Source organism: Brienomyrus brachyistius, chromosome 14 (assembly GCF_023856365.1).
Source record: "Brienomyrus brachyistius isolate T26 chromosome 14, BBRACH_0.4, whole genome shotgun sequence".
NCBI classification, from domain to species: domain Eukaryota; kingdom Metazoa; phylum Chordata; class Actinopteri; order Osteoglossiformes; family Mormyridae; genus Brienomyrus; species Brienomyrus brachyistius.
In genome coordinates, this window is record NC_064546.1 from 20,826,714 (window position 1) to 20,852,329 (window position 25,616).

Below are 25,616 nucleotides of genomic sequence, written 5' to 3' on the forward strand. Positions count from 1 at the left end.
CGTCATTGAAGTTAGCGTTGTTGTTATGTCCTGTTCTGCCCGTAGCCGTCTTCCCCTAATAAAACCCCCGTTTTCCCCGTATTTTGCCTCCCTGCTTCGTCCTTCCCTGCCTCCTTCCTGCCAGTCTGCCCGTCGCTACCCGAGATCCCTGACACATCCAATCAGGTTTGTGCAGCAGCCATTAATTGGCGTAAATTGCAGAGTGCACCATGCGCTTGGTAGTGGGGTTAATTTAAACCTATACGTAGGCCTGTATTCACAAAGCATCTTAAGACTAAAAGTATCTAACTTGCCGATGTAGGAGAAACTTCTAAAAATTATGGACGTGTCAGTAATAAATGTAGGACTCCTAATTTTCTGATATGGAACAATTCACAAAGCTGCTTAGCCCTAAAAGTAGCACCTAAGACTGGGAGTATTAAAAAGTAATTGAGAGGACTCGTAAGTCGCTAAGACTTATGCCTGCTGTCAATCCACGTCGCAATGTCTGAATGTACCACCTCATTCAAGAGAGAATAATGATTCTTGTGGAGTTTCCCCAACTGAAACAACCCAGTCGTATACAGTGGAAAACACTTACAGTAATAATTCTAACCGATTTTTTCTTTTTCTAAATGTCTCAGATTACCACCGAATTGACATTTCAATATTTATTACATGAATATTAGGTAATAGGGGGCGGCATGGTTGTGCAGTGGTTGCAGTGCAATTGCCTGTAGGAATGCATGTGTGAGTGAATGGTGTGTGAGTGTGCCCTGCGATGGGCTGGCCCCCCGTCCTGGGTTGTTCCCTGCCTCGTGCACATAGCTTCCGGGATAGGCTCCAGACTCACCATGAACCAGGAGGGTAAGCGGTTTGGAAAATGGATGGATGGATGGATATAAGGTAATAAAACGGAGAGCATTGCTAGTACTGAATTTTATTGATTCGTTCAGAATACAGTACAGCTGTTTCAAACGTTTTTCAAACTGAACTGTTTTACTGAACTGTGTATAATTCAAATACACTATAATATAGTACATAAAATATACTTTTAGTTTTGCTGCTGCATCTCGTTGACTCAGTTTTGGCGGTTTATAAGTAGGGCGATCAAAGTAAAATGAAAACAAAATACTGTAGTTTTAATTTTTTCCATATGTTGCCATGTTTAAAAATAACAAAAAAAGAACACTGCAAGCGGATTACTTGATTACAATAAGTTAATTATTTGAACAATATTTGTACAGGAATGATTCTGTCCCAAACTCTTTGATGCGTATAAGCGGTTGACCACTATATCCATGATCAATATAAGTGGTTTCCACTTTATTTGTGTTTATGGGATGTTGCAAATACATTTTCACGAGCACACCCCACGATATACAAACATCCTACTTTTATATTGCCACATTACAGGTATTTGTCATCTCTCCTCTTCTACCGAGAGTGTCAATGAGCTTCAGCTGCCAGCACCCCCTAGTGGTGAAAGGGTGATATGTCAAGTGTATATAGGGATTTTTATTGTGTGGAAAAAAATCGACAACACATCTTTCTAAAAAAGGAACCATTTATATATTTTGCTTACATCAGTCACAACATTGTAATGCTCTAAAATGTAAACATACGAAATTCAAATAAATACTCTGTTATGCAGATGAGCCTGTACATAGTATGTTCTTTAGTTATCCTTTCGTTTTATTACCAAAACCATTCATATGAAAATGTACCCATAAAGTTGTTTAAATCTTACAGAAACCGACATAGTACAGATAATAAAAACAGACCAATTCATAACCAATTAACTGATACTTAAGTAACTACTTTTTGTGGATCAATTGACTTTGCTTGTTTGCCTGAAACAATATAATTATAAATTAATGAAAAAAAAAAAAAACCAAAACATTACTTTTGGAGTTTCAATACAATGTCAAAGAAACATATATACATATATGCAATAGTGGACATTTTGCACCGGCCATTTTGTATGCTGTAATGCATTCAATACATTCATTATAGTCCATGGGGAAGACAGTCATATATTGTTATATAAAACTTAGGGGGGGGGGGAGAAAATCATACATAGACATGGGATTATTAAATCTGGAAATGTCATAACATGTAATAATGAACAAGACTAATTGAACTTTAAATTCCTGCATTGCAGGAAAAATGGAAAAATCACTTGCAGCCTCTGGACCCTTAAAGACTGGTGGGATGCGTCTGGATTCCCTTTTTACATTTTGATCTGATGGGACTGAAATATTTCGTTTACGGTTCAAATTCAGTAAGCAAAATAATAGATGCTTCAGACACGAAAATACATTTTTTTCTGTGGGAAAATTGTGACATTTTCTGATCACTGCACAACAGACCTACCTAATGAAAGGAAATAACAATAGTGGTAATAATCCAAGAAAAGAAATAAACACCCCTTCCACTGAAGACCAACAATTCTGCACCAAATACATCTTAACCATGCAGGATTACACAAACATCTTAACTAGATTTACATTGTAAAGATATTTCAAAACAACCAAACACTGACATTATGCATTTGTTACATCAGAAATACACATCCAATCTTTTTACCGCCAGATATTGAACACGCCATATACATTTTTTGTTTGATTTGTACAGGTTCTGGATGACATTTTATGCCACCTTCAGGAACAGAATTATTTTTTTTTATTTATTAGTTTAGCACTTCTAAATTAATGCAACATGATGAGTAATACTTTGGATGGATCGATGAAAATTATTGATATGATCAAAATATTCACATTACAGCAGGAAAAATGGAGAAAAAAAATCAAGACAAAAGACTAAACATAGAAAATAGTAAAATTGAAATAAAACTTTTTTTCCAAATATATCACATCTCAAGGCCTATTCTGGCCATGCTTATAAGATCATTAAGCTATTTTACACTTTGCCTGAGTAAAACGTAGCATGACCTGTTGTTTTAAATATGTACGCAGAAAAGCTTCCTCATCCAACTTTGAAAAATAATGTATTTCGTGGATTACTAAATGTTAAATGTTGCAGCACAGTTACTAGTGTTTTGTATTTCAAAGTATGGTCTCTGAAAATAAAACCTTTCATCACTGAAAGTACTGCCATTAATATATTACAAAAATATGTTCATTTGACCTTTATATGACCTTTGTATGCACAAAGGGCAAACTGATGCGCGCACACACAGACACACACACACACACACAGTCAAACAAACAAACAAAGCTTATATTTGGCTATATAAAATCCTGATTTTGAGTTAAGCACTTTGATGTGTCGCAGCTGAGCTAATTCAGACTTTCTGCTGGGTTTCACGTGCCAGTATTCAGCAAGAGTCATTATAGAACAGTTATAGAACTGCGACAAAAACGCAATTCACAACTTTCTTCAGAGCAAATCTAACAAAGGCAGGTGATGAAACATGGCCACATAGTAATCGGGGAGTCCTTCATGGAAAACTAGCTTTATGGAAAGAAGGGGAATCACTTTAGTTATTTTTAAGAATAGTTAATTAAATAATAATTATTATTACTGACTGCCGGTGCCAATACAAAAAAAATATTAAATTTTACAAACATTGAAAAAGTTAAAGTAAAAAAAAAAAAAAAAACGTTGTGTTGTCTTCACTGAAATCTTTTCATAAAACAAATTTACATTTAAAAATTATTCAGGAAACTTTATTTAGCCATTCTACATTTCTTCATGTAATGTCAATGGCAAACTATTGCTGCTTTCATCAATGGCAAACTACTGTCTCATTTCATTGGTTTAGAGATTTAACATGTTTACTTTTGTCAGTGTGCGTCCTTTACAAAAATGTCAGACACACACACACACACACACACACACACACACACACACAAATGGTACTTCCATCAGTTGCTCATTGAAGCCAAATTATCACAAATAGCTAATTTAAAAAGCATTATCGTTCAGCACGCACAAGGTATTATCTATATAAGCCAAATTATATGCCAAAATAATTTTTTAAAAATCAATATATATAATAAATGTATTGAGAAAGTACAGATATAGACATACAGACGTACAACTACTGGTTATGTGCCTATAATGTCATAGCATACAATATTTTTATAGCCAACATTTATAATTAGCAGATAAATATCTGAGGGTCCAAAGTAATATGGGAGGCGTAGGAGGGGTTAGAGGGGAATTATTTCTCAAGAGGTGAACTGTTGCATTGCTGGTGCAGTATAGTTAATTCGTCTGTAGAAAGGATACGCAGAGACGTTTTATTTTGTTTATATTGCTATTTATGGTTAGAAGGGGGACTGTGCGGTAAATACATGTTGTGTCTTGTGGGTCATAACTTGTGAGTTTTTATGTACCCATAGAAACGCACATTCATACGACATAGATGAGGTAGGCGCGACTAAGAAACACTCAAAAATGTTTTTTTTTTTTTTTCCAGAAAAATTCTGAATGAAAAACAGTAAGCTGGTAACTGGTAAGTCTTGGAAAAGAGCTACATGGAAGGAAAAGTTGTCCGGTATAATACTATCAGGTCTTATAAACACCAGTGAGTTCACACTACCTAGGCAAAATCCTTAGTATTAAGGTTTTCAAATGTGGGATGGAAACTGCATGTTATTTTTTTAATGACTATCATAAAAGGAAATGAACAAAAATGATAAAACTCTAAATGATGATAAATCATTTCAGCTACCTAGGAACATGTAACAAATATGGACATATTACCTGTTATTGAAATGCGCTGTACTCCTGGTAAAAATAATAATTAAAACAAATAGTTTCAATTTCACCAATTGTTCTTTAGCCTGTTAGGTTTGTATGAACTGACTGGAAATGTTTTGAGATTTTTAAAGTCCATTTTAAAGAGCCTCATATAAAGGCTCTTCAAATTCTTATGAAGGTTAAAACAAACAAAATGTGACAGTAAAGATAAATAAAATGCCACACATGCAAAGAAAATAACTTAAGAAAAACTTAAAATGACACAACACGTCATTAACAAATTTTTATCTGCAAACCTGTTGATGTACTTAATTGTCTGATATGCCCGATACGGTGGATTTTGGGGAAAATATCCATTGTGCAAACTTCCACAGAGACAATAAAGACATACATACTAACGTACTGCTAACAAAAGTCAACTGACTAAACAATTTTTAACAATTGACTAAACGGGCTGAAACCCCAAACACATTTTTGTCTGTGCTCCTGTCTCGGTTTTGTTTGACTCATTAAGATGCATTAAGCACTCTCACCTTGAATGGGAACCGAAAATCAATAATGCATGTTTTATGGACAATGTTTGCACTTAGAGAGTCAAGCAGATATTCCAAAATAACTGTAAAACTGAGAGGTTGCATAGTTTTGACTTGTGGCTTTGCATCAAGGTGAGAAAGTGCATTTTATGGTTGAAAAATATATACTTTTCCATGGTACCTGTCAGAGTGCAGATTTCCACATGCTTAAGTAATCATTTTGAAAAGCCAAACATGCATTTTAAGCAAGATCGTTTATACTTTCCCTCAAATATAATAAATTACCACAATTTTTTTTCTTTTGTGAAAACTGCGAAAGCAGTAACTGTAGGTATATATTCAATTCTTATGTTACTGAACTGTATTTATAATTCATACTCAAAATCTTTTACTACAATTGCCAACACAGCCCAAGAGACAGACAGAATCTAAAACATCGAAAACGCTAAGCAACGATGTCGCTAAAACAACATTAAGCAATCCTCAGCATGTATTCCTTGTTAGATACACATCCATTAAACACATCGACGAACAACCTAACAAAAAATAAAGCCAACATTTCAAAAACAAAGATCTGATAGCCAGGTTATATGAAAACAGACAACACACCTGGTACAATCTTTTGTGACGTGTGCTTAAAGGTAAATGTAATTTTTCATGTTCATAAAGACCTTTTCTTTTTCTGGGAATGCAACAAAATGCCATATTTCATTAGTATAAAGCCATATTTACGCACATCCATTCACATTTGCATGTCAACACACTTTTCAAAACACACCTTAAGAAAAGTATATTTTACAAATTAATAAAAATAAAATGACTAGTTAACACTATACAATACATATATGTATACAATTACTACTGTGTAGTAACTACTGTCTCTACTATTTATGTACAATGTCACTCATTTTTGTTTAATTTTGGGGGTAAACAGTCTAACACATTTTCTCATAATAAGGCTTCAATGGAAGTTCTAATACTTCTAACATTTCTCTTTACACCTAAAAACAAAAAACATAAAAAATGAGGTTCAGTTGTAGCACCTTGTTGATATTGTTCCCAAAAATACGTAGGGACAGCAATACTGGACATCAGGAAAAAAAGGGTTTTAAAGTGAACATTTTTGAAACTTTAAGTGAAGTGTATTACATAAATTCTTATAAATACAAATAAAGTACAACAAATTACAAATATTGGCAGAAATGTTATGCTGGGAGTGTAATCTAATTTCTATAGATTACAAACTCAGTCAGTTAACAAGTTACTGGCAAGTGACAATTCAAAGTTTAACACAATAAACATTAAATATTAAAAAATATCTCAGACAGCAACGGTAGGAATATTTTTTAATATTTGAATGAAATATGTACATTGTCTGTTCTCCTATAACGCGATAGTTGCGCTCCTGAAAAACACCTCATTCGCTCTATAGAAATAACAGAGACAGGAAAATGAGGTTGGGGCAACCAATCAGAAACTTCCCAAGTCATGGTATACCATTGTTTAATTTCCACCGCATTGCTTCTGAAGGTGAACAAAGATCATTTCTTTATGCCCACGCTCTCAGGATATCACGTCTTCTAATTCTTAAAAAAAACGATCCCTTGATGTTTCAAGCTTCTCCTCAACACTTAAAACTTTCTTATTGTACTCAACACTTGGAGCATTTTATTTATTTATTTATTTTTAAGTTGACAAATGTGGAAGGATAGCAAAACAAACAGCTGTAGGATAACAAACGAGGAGAACTGAGGGTAACGGTAACTGGGTGTTTCAGTTGTGTGCGTTACATGCATTTGTAAACAAGCCACTTCCGCTGTTGTTTCTCACAGAAGAAATCGCAGATAAACAAACGCAAACATTGTTACCCAATAAATCTTACGGAAGCAAATCCTCGTTTTTAAGACACGCTTTATAAGAGAACATACTGGACATACATATTGAAATTAATTCGCTTTTATAAATTAGGTTGCAATAATAATATGAACATTTCTGTATGTTGAAAACAACAGAAATCGCTTTGCTATATGTGACCAGGAGGTGCACCTATTTTTAAAGGAAGAAGACAAAAAATCTGCAAATTTTAATTCAGATTCTAAAATTGGCATTGCTGGAATGGACACAGATCCAAGCAATGTCTTCATTTCAAATTTGGTAGCACCTTTGTAGAATATGTTTAAAAAGCACCAGTTGTCTAAATGGAAAAATACATTCCCTCTAATTCCAGGTTCTAGTCAACAAAACAAAGCAAATATCCATCAAAATAAAATGACGTTCACCTTAATTCTTAAGGACCTTCTAGTGCAAAGCAATAAATTCACACCTTACAAGAGTTATGTGCCTCATCATTGCACTAAAACTGCATTTAGCTGGACTCGTACACCTTAAAAGCAGATTATAGACTTTAAATCTCCTTCATCCCAAGATTATGGAGGTGTAAACATTAACACAGACAAAATTACACACCATACATTTCAATTAAATTATGATGTTACATCTGGACTAAAATGAAATGGAAAAAATTAAGGTGAAAGGGCCCAAATCAATAAGATAAAATCAAGAGCATACAAAATATATATGCATTGTATTAAGGAATCCTCTGTCTATATCCAAGATAATTGCTTCATAAGACTTTAACAATGAATAATTATCCCTAATTCTGCTGAAACATTTTCCTGGCAGGAAGTTACAAAGAATTGAAAGCTATTTTAAAAATGACATAAAAGACACTGGAACTAGGGCTTTCAAATCTTTATAAAGTCTGGTCTAAAAGAGAATATATTAATATTTAATATTTATATTTAATAATAGCAGCAGATGTCCAGTATTGCCTTGCTAAATTTTCAGATCTTTTTGTCAGTCTGAGAACTGTTACGTAAAGTCCTACACAGAAATGCTCACTTTTCTGTGCCGTTACATTAACATTTTACATACATTGGAATACCATAGTTACCATAATACCATAATAACAGTGGAACGTACAATAGCATAATATATTCTAATGTCATTATGTTACATACGTTTATGTACATTTTTCCTCTTACTGCACTGGTAGGTTTTACAGAAAGAACGATACTGGCATTGTTGTTTGCTAAACTGGTTTCGTAAGGTCAAAGCACCTACTAACGAAAAGGCACCAGGAGGTCAGGAACGCGAACAAGTTTTGTTTTAATTGGTTCTCATTGGCGGTCTCTGAAAGTACACATTATTGGCAAAGCAACACCAACAAAATGAAAACAGTAACTGTGCATAACATCAGTCAGGAATTTTTCGTTTCTACTCATTCTCTGCGTAGATGAAAATATTAGCTGATGTGTTGGCACAATTCAAAACCAATAATGGCAAAGAACACATGGATTACTTTTTTTTCTCACAGTATGACGCAGACACTTAAGTTTTTAAATTTAAAACATAGCTAACCAGCAGTTTAATCAGTCACACACAAAATTACACACAGAGTGACATTAAAGCTAAAGTATTACTAAGTAACAGCACAAGGGCAAAGTAATGCAGTAAAAAGCTGTGCTTTTTTCTATTAATAAATAATGAGGTTAACATGAATGTCGATACACCTGGCACAAACAGTGATTTATTTCCGGAATAGTTAAGTGACCCCTTAAAAAGGCAAAATTTGTACGTGAATCTTTGATATGTAAAGCAGACCCTCTGGTTACTAAGATTATTGTCTCTCCTTGTGAAGCAAGAATACTGAAAATATAAATTATATATGTATGTATGTATGTATAGTTCTGAAAATCCATTGTTAGAAAACTATTTTTAGTAGTAGAAAGAAAAGAAAATCACAGTGTATTAGCACCCGGAGGAATCATTTCATGACCTCTTAGATTAGCACACTAATGCATAAATAACGGTTGGCCAATAACCATCTGACCATCAAGAAATCTGGCTAAGACACCTGAAAGTTTTTGATACAGTGTTACTCTCTTGAAGTGAACGACTTTAACCACTACATCAAGGGAATACGAGTGAGCAGGACCTCAGCAAATAACAATGAGCAAGTCTGCTTGTGAGCAGAAGTGGAAATCCTAACAAAGGAGCCCAAACAAACTCCCCGGATTACAGTGGAGGTAACGGAACGTGGCAAACAATACCAGACGATACATCATCTTGTCGCTGAACACTTTTGACCTGACAACGGTCAATCTGTTTGTATGAATTCAAGCATGGTTCAACCTCAATGGCACAAAATGGCAGTATACACACAACAAAAGACCAAGGATTTCCACTTTCTGCTCTTCAGCATCACCATGTAGCATTTCCAAGTAAGTAAATAACTAAAACCACAGACTCTCTGCACCAGAATAGACCTGAGCCCCACGCTTATGAAGAGGAAGGGAGAGCAGCAACCAGGGATGGAGTCGAGCTGTGCCCATGGCAGGAAGAGGAGCCTGCGCAGCTACACCACAGAAGCTGGCTGCCCCAATGCCACAAACTCTCACACAAGCCAAAAGAGTTCCAGAAACAGTGGCCGATGCACAGGGTGCTATCCCTTCTGAACTGACAAAACCCAATGTGAGGATCTAAAAGACTTTCTTAAAACGTGGACTAAGATGTCACAATATCATAACCTTTTTCTCCTATCCTGATGCTGACCTGGATCAAGCAAAGAGCTTCTCATACGCCTAATACCTTTAAAGACCAACAAAGTGCTTGTGTGAAAAACTGTAGCTATGTTTTGACTGGTACACACGGATTCCTCTTTACAGGCTCCCTTCCAGATCGTTTCCACCCCTGGCAAGGACCCTTAACCCCAACGGTCTCGCCTGCAGAACATCTGCTTACAAAGATCTCGGCAGGCACGATAAGGTCAAAGAAAGCAGTGTTTTCCTTTTAGCAGTGCACCAAGATATCTCCTGAAGTGTCGAATCCAATAGTGTATAGACACTGTTGCTTGCGGTGGCTGGATATTTTGCTACACGAAGTGCACTGTACCAAGCACCATTACGAAAAACCATTTCCGTAAGAACATGATCGGTAGCTCCCCACTTCCGGGCTAAAAACCGTAATAAAAAAAAGATGGGCGTGAAATGTGCACTGATGATATTATCTTTTGAGTAGGGAAAAAATAAATCGTTCCCCACAGCAGAACTGAGATCACAGATCATTTCTGTTGCCCAACGCAAGGAGAGTGTTCTGCAGGAAATGCACTGGCATTTAATTCTACGAATGCATCTGCACAGAACATTTCTTTACTGAGGGCAACTGTAATAACTATGATTTTTCTATGATTTTATGAGTCTTACTTTCACAGGATGTCTTTGGCAATGCACAGATACACATATGTAGATAAAGGCCTTAATGGCGTTACCTCCACTCTGAATTTTAAGTAACCTGTGATATTGTGTAGCACCCTCAAACTTGTGACAGTTTGATCACAGGAAGCTAGGTGCACCAGAAAAAGGGATTTATATAGCTTACAGTAGAAGATGTGAGTTGGCTTAGTTACAGCCTAGTTGGAGTCAATAGCAGTAGGGAGAGGGTCGTCTTATTTTCTTTCTTTTTTTTGTAGTGGATTACAAAATGTTCAAATGTGTAAAAATTTTGGTATACTCAGGTAAAGATAGTTTCTAGTTTCGTTGGATTTGAGCGAACAGGTAAAGATGCTGACAAAGACCAAACGAAAAGTTTCAGACAGAGGGCAGGTGGGCTTGGAGCTCATGTCCATGTCAGGATCTGTTTGATGACTTGCAATTCCAGCCTCGTGGGATTATTAGATTTATTTCATTCGCTTTTTTGCATTTGGGGAGTGCGGTGGATGCATTACGGAGTAGAAGAAGACGACAAAAATCTCCAAACGTCAAAAGTTTTTAACTTCTTAAAGAAGCAGGGAATGATGGGGGGACAGTGTATTCCTCGCCCCCCCCCAACCCCACACACACATACAAAACACCTTTGTCACTGTACAACCCCCTCCGTGAGCAAAAGAGACTCAGCTACTTACATGCCTATACACAGAAAATAGATCCAACTCTTTGGGAATGCAAAAAAATTGGGAACGCGACACGCCCACAACCCTCAGTATCACGTGTGCTTCAAGATTTTGCGTTCTTTGCACCGCTAAATACAATTTCAACAACAGGAGAGGAATTTCATCCATTAAACTCTCTGAGAAAATGTTCTCTGTTATGTGATGTGGCCCTCTCCTTCAAAAAACATTACTCTTCTTTTTTAAAATACCACTGTATTTGTTTGTAGTCCAATGCTACTCTCAAACACATAATCATTAGATTTATATTCCAATAATACGCTGATTATAATCATAAACGCCTTGTTACCCCTCGCTCCGTCCTTGGAAAAATTCTGTTACAGAAATTAGCAGCAACTAAAAGGAAATATATATATATAATGATTCCATTTAAAATCGTGTAATAGAAACATTACTAAATAATCACTTACGAAGTGCCTTCAACATCTTAAAAGTATAATCAATTGTATAATTTGTGTGGGTGCAGAAAAGGGTTTAGGGTGTGTTCTTACTTGCGGATGCCTTAATGCTACTCAAGGTATTACCGTAACATTATACTCACTGGATCTTTCCAAGCAATACGTTTCACATGACTATGTGTCGCTTTATGTGACCGGCCTCAAACATTTAACCTTAGGGCTAAATGGCTTTAAGAAAAAAATTGGTTTTTCAAAAAAAAATAAATAAATAAAAAATTTGCAAAAATGCACAAAACTGGTTAGTAGATAGCGCAGGATGAATGAACGAGATATACAAGACAGGGTTACTTATTTCCATTTTTAGCTGAATTCATATTATGCTAAATTCAATCAGTACTAATTTAATAGAGCAATGTTAAGGCAGTTTTGCAATATTGTCGTAATGCCGTAAGCACCAAACCAGTGAACTTTGGTAGGTTGTCTTCTCTGTACGGGTTGCATGAATCACTGAGACCAGCGACTTCAGAACAGCTGAACATCAGCTGCCTAACAGGAACGGAGGGCAGGGCAGAATGTGGACGTTTATGCTCTACAAATGACTATGGACCAGTGGGCTTGGCGAATCTTTGAATTAAGGCATCAGTTATTCATGTCCCTGGTAAAAAAATCATCCCAAAGAAAATATTATGACCACATCACCAAAGTAACCATTTTAGGCCTTGCTGAAGCAACAGAACATTAAGCACGTGCCTCACATACATGAATATGAATTCCTGTTTTCAATACGAATCTGCTATTGATCGACGCCAAATCGCTTTTATATCAGGTTATCACTAATAAGTCGCAAAAAAAAATATCCCAAAGTAAGGTAATGTCCAAGTAGAGCACCCACGATAAAATGAAGATGTTGGAAAGGACACGCTGGCCTGCCTCTATCATTCCTGTCAAACTCCATACCAGCCACCCGTTAAACCCTATGACTCCAAGATCGCCAATTACTCTCGACATTTCAGAACGCAAAATTTCAATGACATTGTACATCCAAAAACATACACCTTTACAGTTAGCCCAACAGAAGAACACTGCCACTCTTTGCGACCAACGTAAATTTTCTTACACATGTTTTTCATACAGAGGTTTTTTACCAATATAAAATATATGCATTTGCAGCCCTCCCATGAGCCATGGAAACTATGCTTCTTCTGGGTGCTGTATTAAAAAACATGAATGTAAGGCCAGAGACGAATGGGGAGTTTAGAGAGGTGAGTAGACAAGCCTTCAGAGGGAAGACTCATACTGCAGAAGCTCATACAGAAGGGGTCCATCTCTGTACCTGATCCCTACTGCTGTGGGAGTTATGAACTGCAAGATGTTGATAGTTCTTCTTAGGCGCCGGTCCACAAAATGGGCATCCCAGGCTGGGTAGCGTTTCCTTGGCATGTCGATCTTGATGAGCGGCCCCTCAGGACGAAACAGACGGCCTGATGGCGTTGTGGGCACGGTGGACCTCACCTGGAACACAGGCAGGCAGGTATCTGCTGCCAAGTCCTCCTGTTGGGATTGGTCAGCGGCAGAGACCCGGGTCGGGGTGGCCTGGGAGCCACGGGGCCCAGGGGTGGGGGCCATTGGCTCAGCCTCTGGGGGCAAGGGGAGCCCCCACAGGAGGTCGGCACAGCAGGAACTGGCCAGAACCCTCACCCTGGGCCCCATTGGGTGCAAGAACCCATAGTAAAGGAGCATAAAAAGGACACCTGAGGCGAAGCACAGGTAGACACTGCACAGTGCCGGCACAGCATAGGAGTCGGTGGTGGGGTCTCTGTAGACGTACCACAGGCAGGTCAAGACTGTGTTCTCCAACAGCACCACTAAGTAGTAGGCCACCATACGGCATCGGGTCCTGCCTTCTTTGACGTTGAACCAGCAGAAGATGTAGACGATGCCTACCACCATGTTGAAGAGCACCTCCTCCCATTTGGACATGCAGAAGTCGGTGCCGCCGTGCACGATCCAGAAGGCCATGGCGCACCAGTGCACGACGATGAAGATGCCGAAGTAGATGTGGAAGATGGAGGCGAAGAGGGCGAAGGAGAGCACCCGCGAGGAGATGGTGAAGAGCCGCCAGAAGATGTGGATCAGGGCTCCGCGGTAGCTCATGCTCTTCTTGTCATCCCGGGAATCCCTCAGGAGCTTGTGATATGAGGCCAGCACCCAGGCCAGGGACAGCAGCGAGGCCACTGAGGAAACACCTGCATGGTGACAACAACCAACAGAACGCTACTTTATACAAGACCAAGGAAATAGGTTTACTCTTTCAATTCAGTACAAACTAATGTAAAAAAATAACATTCTTAAGAAAAAAGCAGATTTGAACAAAATACAGCCTTCTTCAAACTAAAAAAGGCCATGCATTTAGTGGTTTCTAACATCAACACTGGTCTCATACTCAATACCACTACAGTCATATATAGGGCTCTTCAAAATCTGGCCCTCGATTCCAAATCCAGGCCTTGTTTTCAGTTCTTCCAGGTAGATTCCGAGTGGGGAGGCGGCATGGTGGTGCAGTGATTAACATTGTTGCCTCACACCTCTGGGACCCGGGGTCCAGTCTCCGCCTGGGTCACATGTGTGCGGAGTTTGCATGTTCTCCCCATGTCGTCGTGGGGTTTCCTCTGGGTACTCCAGGTTCCCCCCACAGTCCAAAGACATGCTGAGGCTAATTGGACTTGCTAAATTGTCCATAGGTGTGCATGTGTGTGTGACTGATATGTGAGTGTGCCCTGCGATTGGCTGGCCCCCCATCCTGGGTTGTTCCCTGCCTCGTGCCCACTGCTTCCGGGATAGGCTCCAGACCCCCCGCGACCCAGTAGGATACCACGTATCTGGGGTTCTTGATTAGCTGCGGGCTGGTGCAAAAACATGAACTCTCTTGGAGTCTCCATGGACTGGGTTGAGAGACACTGGCTTACAGAACTCGACATACAGTACGTAATAACTGTAATATGTTCATCTCAGAACAAAAGGAGCTCCATACACCATCATCTTCAAATCTGCCTCGAAAGCTGTACACTGTTTATTATATGCAAAGCTTTAACCAGCCAAAAGAGACGCCCCCTGGAGGTCATTCCTTACACTGCAGCGTCTCCGCCCGGTTCCTTTGGATCATTATGCAGAGCTGTAGCACCAGTTGGGGGGCACTCTCCAAGAAGGTCTCCAGGAGACGCAGCATGTTGACGTCCGCGTACTCGTACATCATCGCCCAGTAGAAACGCCGGTGGTGCTCCTTTTGCCGCCGGCTCTGAATGCCCAAGTACATGGTGCGGATATATCTGTCCAGAGAAAAAGGCTTTTATTATTTTAGGTATTTATAAGGCTGTAGTCACTGAAGCAGATTTTGGGATTCATATTACAAGTTTAGCAAGGCATGGTGACGTCTCTGACACCTGAAGTACATTTTGCCGCAACCCCTAAACCACTACGCCAGACCTGCTATACCCTCTTTCCATGCTTCATCAAAATCATACAATGTATTCTCCAACCTTCATAGCCGTAGTTAAAAACATAAATCGAATCAATGAACCAGACCAGGCACGTAAATTATGGGTTTGAAACCCAGCGAAATATGTTTGCTCCCGACCAGACGCGTAGCTAAGTAGTAAAATAATTAGTTGAATCCCCATTGAAATTTGGCGAACCATCATAAAATAATTTCTGGCCACGGGCATGAGCTACATGTTTCTCTTTGCGACTGAATGTGACGCGAGAGACCATTTTAACACGCCGACGCATTTCAACAACGTGCCATGTACAAAACGCAAATTACGGATTAGAACCGCTAGATGGCGCCCGACACTGCGATTCTGGAAGACGGCAACAAGCGATAGCATGATATCTGAACTGGTGTTCGGTTAAAATGTGGGTCTTTCAAAAATTATGACTATAGAACGTTATGAAATGATATATAATATCTTCTAACCAAATTATGTGTATGTGGTAATGGAAGCAGTGCATAGGATAGATGGTTTGAGGTAAGGATGCTGAAAGGATGCTGAAACAACCAATATACTTTACTGAAGTGCTTTTGTGTCATCAGTAGCTATCGATAGCTAACAATGGTAGCCTTTTTGGAGATACACACAGTTACCTTTGAGCCATTGTGAGGAAATGAAGTATAATCAGTACTCATAATTTCACTGCTACTGAAGCAGTGCTCCCTTGACTATAACACTGAATATCATTAAAACATGTTAGTCTTGGGCTCTGTCCAATCAATTTTTCGTACATATTTTGAACAATTTAAGACTTGTTACCTCTAGTTCCACCCTCGCTTACTTAATATGGACTATGAAAAATGACAGTATCATAAAACGTGACCTCAGTATACCTACACAAACACCATTACGCTCGGAGACGATTTTAGGGACAGTGGCAAAAAATTGCAAGGCTCTCCAACATACCTCACCCGACATGGTGAAATTTATGACCATTATTTTAGCATGAAGTCAAAATTATTAATATCAACAAAGATAATTTAATAAGCACAATTCCTTTATTTTAAACTTTACTGGGAAAAACAGAATATGCAAATAAAGCAGATTTGTCATTGCATTGTGCTACGTAATCGGCCCAGCTCAGGGGGCCCGGGCAATTGCCTGCCTTGCCTGTCCTGTCCCTACGCCCCCGCCTACTCGAAAATCTCTCTGGTCTCCGGCTTACAACACAACTGAGACGAACAATTTAATTTTCAAAGGCTGTCCTTAGAGGAGCACGCTGTAGTGAAGCTAGTGTGCTCGTTACATTAACTAGCTCTGCGATACACAGTGGCAGACTGTCATATGTGGATGGCTGGCTGCATTCGTGGGGGATCTTTCTGTAGCAACAACTATGCAGACAAGGGAGGGAAAAAGTGAGAATGATGGAGAGAGAAAGAGAAAGAAAGAGAGAGAGAGAGAGAGGACTTAAATGAGAGTACTTCATTGAAAGTGAACCTTGCGTGTTCAGCATTTCATGACATATAAACTGAGTGAATAAGGCACACAGGTGTCAGTGAGTTAATTGGCCAACTTATTTGCAAGCTGGAAATGTTTATAAAACAATTTGCTCATATACTTTTTAAGATGAAGTACCACAGTCCATTAAACACAAGTATGACTTTCTGTGTAAAACAAAATCAAAATTTAGCATAACTACATACACTTATTTGGTGAACACTGCATTTTTCTTGGAAAGAATTTTTTTCCAGCTATTGTATATCTCATGAATTCACTGAGTTGAGACACATACACACACACACTCCAAGTTCAGACTGGTTTATTAGACATTTTCCAGAACAAAAGTAGCAAATTTAGTTGTGCTTTGGGGTGCTTGTTACAAAAGACTGGGAACAGTCTTTGGCTTGGAGTCCACTGGAAGAATTATATGCCTTTAGTCCATCAAAGATGAGAGGTGGAGAAATGTTGTGAAAATTACAAGACCCATAAGTCTGTAAGGTACTAGGATAGAAACATTGGGATCTATCCATCTTCATCTTATCCTGGGGGCTATCCCACAAAGCAGGATTTCCCAGTTAGCTGGATAACTTAAGCCTATTGTGAAAATTTTCCAATAGGAAGAGAAGTAAGTGGCATTCCTACTGGACAATATTTACATTTCCTTTAAGTTACCTGGCAAATGAAGAACTCCCTCTTTGTGGAATACCACCTCGGTGACTCCAATGGGAAATATTTTGATTTGACTTTGACAGTATACCTCCAACATTTACGCTGAGAACTTCAACATGGAAACAGCTCAGGTGGTCCCTCCTACTCATCAGTCCAGGAGACAAGAAGCACTTGTATTTTTTTTTCTTTTTCTGTTGTTTTTCTGTTTCTTTCCCTTCTATGTCAATGGAAAAGACCTTCATTGTTATGCCGGTTGATGAACTTAACCAAGACTCTTGTCTCTTTCCAGCCTACCAGCAAATCTATCCCTGTCGTTTAAGCATGAGATTTAAGCGCAGGGTGAAAAATGGAGGTGAAAAAAAATCACATTTATTCACACATAAATTTCAGGGTGGCATGGTGGTGCAGTGGTTAGCACTGTTGCCTCACACCTCTGGGACCCGGGTTCGAGTCTCCGCCTGGGTTACATGTGTGTGGAGTTTGCATGTTCTCCCCATGTCGTCGTGGGGTTTCCCCCGGGTACTCCGGTTTCCCCCCACAGTCCAAAGACATGCTGAGGCTAATTGGAGTTGCTAAATTGCCTGTAGGTGTGCAGGTGTGACTGAATGGTGTGTGAGTGTGCCCTGCGATGGGCTGGCCCCCCATCCTGGGTTGTTCCCTGCCTCGTGCCCATTGCTTCTGGGATAGGCTCTGGACCCCCCCGTGACCCAGTAGTAGGATAAGCAGTTTGGAAAATGGATGGATGTATGGATGAATGTCTTCAAGCATTGCACATTTTAAATCCAGACACTATGGCTTGCCTGTGTGGACAGCAGGCAGCCTCTTCTACTTAATGTTCAAAACCCATGCTTCTCTGGACCTCATGATAGACTGTCAGTTTCAATGTTTGACTCTCTGTGGAGCGAGCTGGACCTCGTGGACTGTAACCAGAGCTTAACCTCAACCTCAGAATTACCAGAATGACAATGTCAATTTTATTAAAGATGCACTTAAGGTCTGGAATATTGTGCACTAACAAAAAAGAAATGTTCAATGTGCAATTGGCTGTATATAAATCATCCATACATAATATAATTGATTAAAAATATCGCTATAGTGGCCTACCCACAACAAGGAAAGGCTTTTATTTGTGTTTTTATGTGTAGCTTTTATTTTTATACTTTTTCAGCAGCTGTGGAATTCCTTGTTTTGCAATCTCACAGGAATTCTGCAAAGCCTACAATCTTGCCCCAGCTATCAGTTCTTTCAGTCTCTCCCATCTGAAAAATGCAAAAATAAGCAATGAAACAGTTAGGGCTGATTGTCAGGGGTTTCTATGGCTAAGATGTCAGTAGCTTTCATTGTAATTATAATAAATATCCTCTCCGAGACCAGAACAGGAAGTGCGATCATATGGCCTCTCATGAGTCACAAGTGAGTCATGTATCTAAGGTGAGAGAACATTCTCTGGACGGAGCTGCATTGTGACAATCAATTACCATGCAATTAATCTCTGTGGGATGGTCTGGCTCTCGCCAGATCCTCATGACATGCTGGGATATGTGATGGAGCAGCTCCAAAAGATACAAGGTTAAATAAAAATATTACCCAGAACAAAATACTTTGATGTTCATGGCTTTACTCTAAACATATAAAACCTTTGTGTCTGGCCTTCCTGTTTCGCACTGTCCTATGCTGTGGGGGGGGGGGGTGCAGGCACAGGATTGAGAACCACTGTCCTAGAGGAACATGATTGTGTGCCATTGCATACCTGTACATAGGTGATACGATAATACAGCTCACTTGACTTAACACTGTTATACTAATTGTGTTATTCTGTAATGTGTTATATTGAATATAAAGTCACTGTCAGAGAGTACTCAACTGGTTGGTTGATACAAAACCTCGGTCTGGATTTGTACTCTCTGGACCTAAACTTTCCACCTCAGTGTGTAATGGATTACCTTTGTGAGTCACTTCCCCAACACTGCACATGGAGGAGGTGGAGCCCAAACCCTCACAGGGTGAGGCAGCAGTGGTATCCAGTGAGCTGCCACATCACCCCTATCTTAATACTTGCTAGCAGAAGTGTCACATTGAGCTGGCAAAGTCGTTCCTGAAGGCTTTGTTCCAGGCTTGAACTAACAAGCAGATAATGTAGGACAAGAACAGATTGCCCTCTTTTAAAACTACGCTGCATGTACAGTGCAAATATTTTTCATGAAACAGGCACTCATAAAAAAAAAATCGATATTAGTTCAGCTTCTCAGACAGATGAGAGTAACAGATGGAGAAAGGAAGAGAGATAAAAATAGCCACGATGGACAGGAACAATGTTGGTAAACAAAGAGGTGATGACAAAATGGTTAATGATCCCAAAATGGCACAACTTGGACCGATTTGCATTGTAGGTGGTTAGTATTTTCAGGACTGCACAACCTGGACTGGTTTATTGCAGTTAGACTAGAGCTACTAGTTTAAAAAAATTGCAAAATAAGTTTAAAAAATAAGCAAAGTTGCATTGTTTTCAGGATAAATTATCATGAATTTTCAGATAACAGTCTAATGTCTTGTTGAACACATCCACTGAAACAAATGAGCTGTCAGACAGTCTGGTCACCATAGGTAATGCTTGTTAGCTACATTAACAGCTTAAAATCAGTCCTAGACCTTCTCTCTGATGAAGGGGCGAATCAGATCCTTAAAGTGTTTTTAAGCACTTATCTGACTAATAAAATACTGATCATTTGTAAGCAGTGATTTGTGTATTGTCTAGATTTCCAATAAAACCTTCAGTAAAATGTTTTTGTTATCTTAGATCTTGATGAAAAATAAAGAATGTAAAATATTATATCTAAAAAATGTTTTTAGATGGTTGTGAATTAACAGAAAACTGGAATTATTTTCTAATGCAAATGCATTAAATATCCCATTCTAGATTTACAAACAACCACAGCATAAGAAGAGCAAATGAACCAAACCTCAGTAAATTCTCAACAGTGAGAGATCATATTTTAAGTAATTCAATGGGTTAATTCCATTAAGAACTAACTTCAAGTCTAGTCGCATGATCGGGAAACTAAAGACCACGGTTACGAAGGGAAATGTGCCCAAGAAAAGGAAGAAGAAACAGGAGGTAAACAAACTGGCAAACAATGCAATTTTCTGGTTCTGCGCTTCCATTCCACACTTCTCCTTCCTCTGTGTCTTCTAAAAGGCTTCCTCTGCTTTAGTATTCAGTTCACGGCACTGGACTCCAACCCATCTGTCTTAATCAGCCTGCTGCTTCAGCTCCACTTCTCGTGGACAGCAAGCACTCTGCTCGCACTGCGCGCTACAGATATACCTAATAAGGATGTGTAGTCTGTCATGTTCCTAGTAGCTACCTATACCAAGTGTGTCGTCATTTCTAACTGTAATAAATGAATATTATTTTAATTAAAAAATGTATATATGTTTTTTATCTCCCGGTCGGACAGATTGTTGGGAAACTGAGTTTTTCTTCTGACACGAATATCAGAGTTTAGTGATACTGGGGGTTTTACTGTCTTTTAAACCAAATACATAATGTAATAAAAACAGATTAAATCACACACAAATTTGCAATTCAAGTAAAAATAAAATGCAGTACTTACAGAGCACATAAATACTAAGCCTCTGACAGACTGCCAAAATAAATCAGAACCAATAAAGTCCAAAAATTCTGAGAAAAACCGAAGAGGGTTTCTCCTGTTTTCGCCTGGTGGGCCACACTGGTTCCTAAGCATCTAATTGTCTGATGATTCCTGTTTAAATTCTCCATTAAACAACAACAATTAAAAATCCATGTAGTGTTAAAATGTGCACGTGCTTCACAGCTCAAAGGCTCTGTAAACCGACCGGCGAAGCCCTTAAGAATTCTGCATTTGCAAGTACAAAATTCTTGACCCAAAGTACAAAGGGCACTCTATGGCATCTTCAATAGATTCACACTGGACATGCATGTTTTGAATAAGGCTGGAATAAAGCCCCCTTTCCCCCTGTCATAAACATGCCGCAGAATGAATTTTCTGCTTTGACACCTTGCATATCCTCGCCGTTGGTATTTTGTCAGCAGTCATCTGTCAGCTGTCATAACCTGTTAAGAGCCACAAGACAGTATAATGTGGAGGGAATGCCGTCTTTCAATGTCTCAGTTCAGGACAAGTTATCTCGGCTGTCATGCTGCCGTGACCCATCATGTCACGCTGTTATGACACGTTAATGACGAGATTATGAGGCCGTTCAAACGACCAGCCCAAATGTAATCAAATATTTGCTCGGCATCTGGCTAATGTCATTATTTCCCAAGGCTGACGCATGTTTCACTCTTAAATGCTGTTTTCTTTTCCTTCTTTCCTTCTTAGGCTGGAATCACTTTGCCGACACTGCATTTTAAGCAAACTGGCGGAATTGCCTCCCTGCCGGGAATGCCATCTGGCAGCTTCTTAAAAATTGGCGTTTAACGGGCCAGGCAGAGGGATGAGCCTAGGATCAGTCCGACTCTGTTACGGCAAGTTCTCCTTTAGCGCTACTTCAAGGACTTTCCAATAGGAATCAGTCACTCGATAGACTAAAAATAGACCTAAAATAAGAAGCTTTATTGTACACGGTTACTGTCTCATTTTTCAGTTGCGTTGCATCCTGTCCTCGTTCATAAGCCAACAGCCGCCGTAACGCCACCTCCCTGATCCACGAGCCTGAAATACCACACGACTCATAATTTTCCTCTCTTGGTACCAGGGTCTGCTGGAGGCCCCCGCTGGCTGGTTGGGCACTGAACACATGTTCCTTCACACTAAGACTCCAGCCGCTCTGGTGGCAGCAGCGAAAACAACAAAGGGGAGCCCGAAAATGGCGGGAGAGTGTTAGACTGCAACGTCACGTGGCGGATCTGACGGGACAGCGATGCACAGCGAGGCTGACGGAGATGCGTGGAGAATCACACCACTGAGATTCGGGCCATGTGAAATCAGGCATGGGGGGGGGGTTGGGCCACCACACAGATGCAGCTTTTATTTCCACTAAATGATACGAGGGAAGAAATTCAAGAAACCAGTAAGTGGTGGTCCCTCCTTCTTCCATCAGCACTCACCCAGTGCAAGGTCACAGTGAGTCTGTAACCTACCCTAGGAAGCACGGGGCATGCACTATTATGTGCAATCATACATTCACACGTGGAATCACCATCAGCACTCACCCAATGCACGGTCACAATGAGCCGGTAATCTACCCCAGGAAGTGCAGGGCACACGCTCACATGTGCAAACACGCTCACACGCGCAAACACACACTGACACATGTAATCACCTACTGGGGGCCATTAAGAGATACTACTTCTCCTAAAAGGCTCATCTTTGGACTGGGGGGAGGAATTGAAGTACCCCAAGGAAACCCACGCATGTCAGACTGGGCGATACCGGAAAACAAAAAATACGTAACCAGTTTTACAAATTTCCTTTTTTACTCAGCTATCAATAAGCTGGGTATAATAAACTCAGTCCTCATTAACAGGCTTGTTCTGGGAATGCTTCATTACTGTATGCAAAAATATGTATCACATATGCATTACTAGGCTAACTGGTAACCACCATATGACCCTTACAAGTGATGGGAAAGGGAACTCGAGATGATGCTGGTACAGTTCAGGGGAGAGGCCAGAGCAAACCAAATGAAGAATGGCTGAAGGCAAAAGCAGCCAGACATTGCAAGGGCAGGTGAAGGACTGCGCTTGTCTTCGAGATCCACTGAGAGGCTGCACACCATCCCACTTCATTGCTAAGTCATTGTTAGTGCTCAAAGGAATAGTGTGATGTCACGTACGGGGGGGGGGGGGGGGGGGGGGGGGGGGACTATGGTCTGTGAGCCAATGGGTTAAGATAACTCCTGTCCTTTGTCCAATCAGATCAGCTAATTTTACACTTATCAAGTGGAACATGCCTGTTCTTCACCAACAATCGTCATGGTGCAGGGCTAGCTATCAGCAATGGATCTGCACGTTAAAAATTAAGACCCAGAAAAGCGAAACCGAGAAACACTTGCCCATAATATTGGGGTAATAATAGGTAAGGCTACTTCTTATCTTGCATTAAATCACATATTTAAATAGATAACCACAGGCCTCTGAAATTAAACGCCCGTACCACTATTTGTCTGTGTGGTAAAGCACGTAAAAGCCTTGACTCTGAAACAGTTGTTCGATTGGACACCCCTGTGCTGCACTGATAAGATTAATGATGATCCATCTGTCAACAATCTACAGAACTTTCACACTGCATTATTTATGTGACGGCAGCAGCGATAGGTCAAGGCTTAATTCACTGTTGACAGTTTTACTAAAGTCTGTAATATCGAAGTTGGATGTTTACCTGGGAGTCAGGAAATCAGAGCTTCAGAGGTTATGAATATTTTTAGATATCTACAAACCAGTGAACACGGTGTGATATGCATTTGTGGATATTTGAACGTTTTTCGTAAGCAAATGCCAAATATCTAGACAAGCCTTTTGGTTGTACTTTGGCAAAGGGAAAAAGACTAAATGTGTGGTAGCCAAATATTTATGAGATAACTGTGATCATCTGAAGACAAGTGGAATAAGACAAGTGATGTATTTGTGCTACGATATGGTCTCTCAAGTAAATGAGAAAACAAAAATGTAAAAATCAAATAGAATTTAGAGAGAAATATGCATATTGGAAAAATTCTGACATCAGCTACATTGCAGGCGTCTCCATTACAGATATTTTTAGTGAGCTGCGCTACATGAAAGCTTCACTCGTTTCATAAAACAGTCGATTTCTCAGGTTCTTGAATGGATATTTTGGTTGTAGCCTTGTGAAAATAAATTTGGCTCCTATATAAAGAAATAAAGATGAAACTATACCTGTGATCAGAAGGTCACCGGTGCAGATCCCAGGGTAGACAGAGTGATGTCACCATTGGGCCCTTAAGCCTAATTATTCCAGAAACTAGCACCCCCTGCTTTCTCAATTGTATGTTGCTTTGGATAAAATCATCTGATAAATATATATTGACAAAATAATTGAAATTTCAGCTGAAATAACTCAATAACAAATGTAGCCACAAGCATGAATCTTAGACTGAATGACAATTAGTAGGACGCTGTAAAAGTTGTCTGACAATCAGAGCTTTGAAGAGTAAGTATTCAAAGGCATGCGGGCCAACTCTGGATATAATTGGGTGTTTTAAATCCTGCTTCCATTGCTGCATGTATAGAGTTTACCTGTTTGTCTCCTACCCAATAAAAACATCTGGCTAACTGAACTGGTGGCTGTTCTTTGCCCATAATAAGGCACATCCAATAAATTTAGAGTTGCTGTAAAGAGGGGTTCATTTTCCTGCTTTGAATCACAATAGATAATATCATACATTGGGTATCAGGTGTCTTTATATTTCATTTTGGTCTTTCACGGAATTGTCATATCTAATGTCATCTTATGTATATTAAAAGCTTTACAGTATATGATATTTGTGGGATTTAGATAACATGTAAGTACGTAAACAACTTAGAACAAATCACATCTTTGTTGCAGTGGAGTACCTTTTCTGCAACGTAATTTTTTTTTTTTACATGACTACGCCAACTTCAAAGCCAACCCTGATTAAATACGATGCCAATTTCCGCCCCCACAATAGACAGCGCTGTAAACATGACACAAATCCCAGAAAAAAAAAACAAACAGCTTATTTTTTTACAGCCTTGACTACGAGATTCTAGGTTTCGTGTATTTTAGGGTTGTTGTCCTATAACACAGCTCAGAAGTGACAGCTATCCCAGGAATTAGGTCATTCAGCCAGACCGATTTGAGGCGCGAGACTCCTCGTGGGGACGCATAGTGCCATTTCGCGATACAGCCACGTCAAACTTTCTGGAATGGTTGAAGCTGAGTGAGACCGGTGTCTGCCACATCCTCCACATTCTCTCGGGCAGAGTGAACCTTGGTAAATGTTAATTTCCTTGCTTTGAGGTCAGCATTAAATATAGTCCTTCACGGCATTCATGGCCACTGAACGCGCAGTTTGAGCCTGTTGACCTGCGTTCAGAAAGCAAATGGCTGTTTAAACGGCTTCCTTTTGTGAAGCATCTGTAGGTAACTTAAAGCGTCAAGTGCTTTTGCAGTCTATTCAGTCACACTGGATGATATCTATGCTTTTTGCAGCATAGTTTCAGCCAATACAGCGTTTGCCAGGCTTAAATGCTCTTAAACTGATGAGCAAAAAAACAACATGTAATATTTATTCTACACTCCTCTTAGGGGGTGGGGGATAGCCATACCCCACCCACATGCTGTGC

At 39.6% G+C, this 25,616-nt stretch overlaps 1 protein-coding gene across 1 annotated transcript in view; it reads right to left on the bottom strand.

Moving 5' to 3' along the window:
• Positions 1 to 1,150: 1,150 nt before the first annotated feature.
• LOC125707727 (XK-related protein 6-like) overlaps positions 1,151 to 25,616 on the bottom strand; it is a 49,342-nt gene continuing 24,876 nt past the window's right edge. Inside the window, exons 2-3 of the mRNA XM_048975023.1 lie at positions 14,778 to 14,974; positions 1,151 to 13,894 (exon numbers count right to left, since the gene is read on the bottom strand). Of these exons, the coding sequence (XP_048830980.1) occupies positions 12,927 to 13,894; positions 14,778 to 14,974 (1,165 nt within the window). The 3' untranslated portion in view covers positions 1,151 to 12,926. The remainder of the gene's footprint in view (positions 13,895 to 14,777; positions 14,975 to 25,616) is intronic.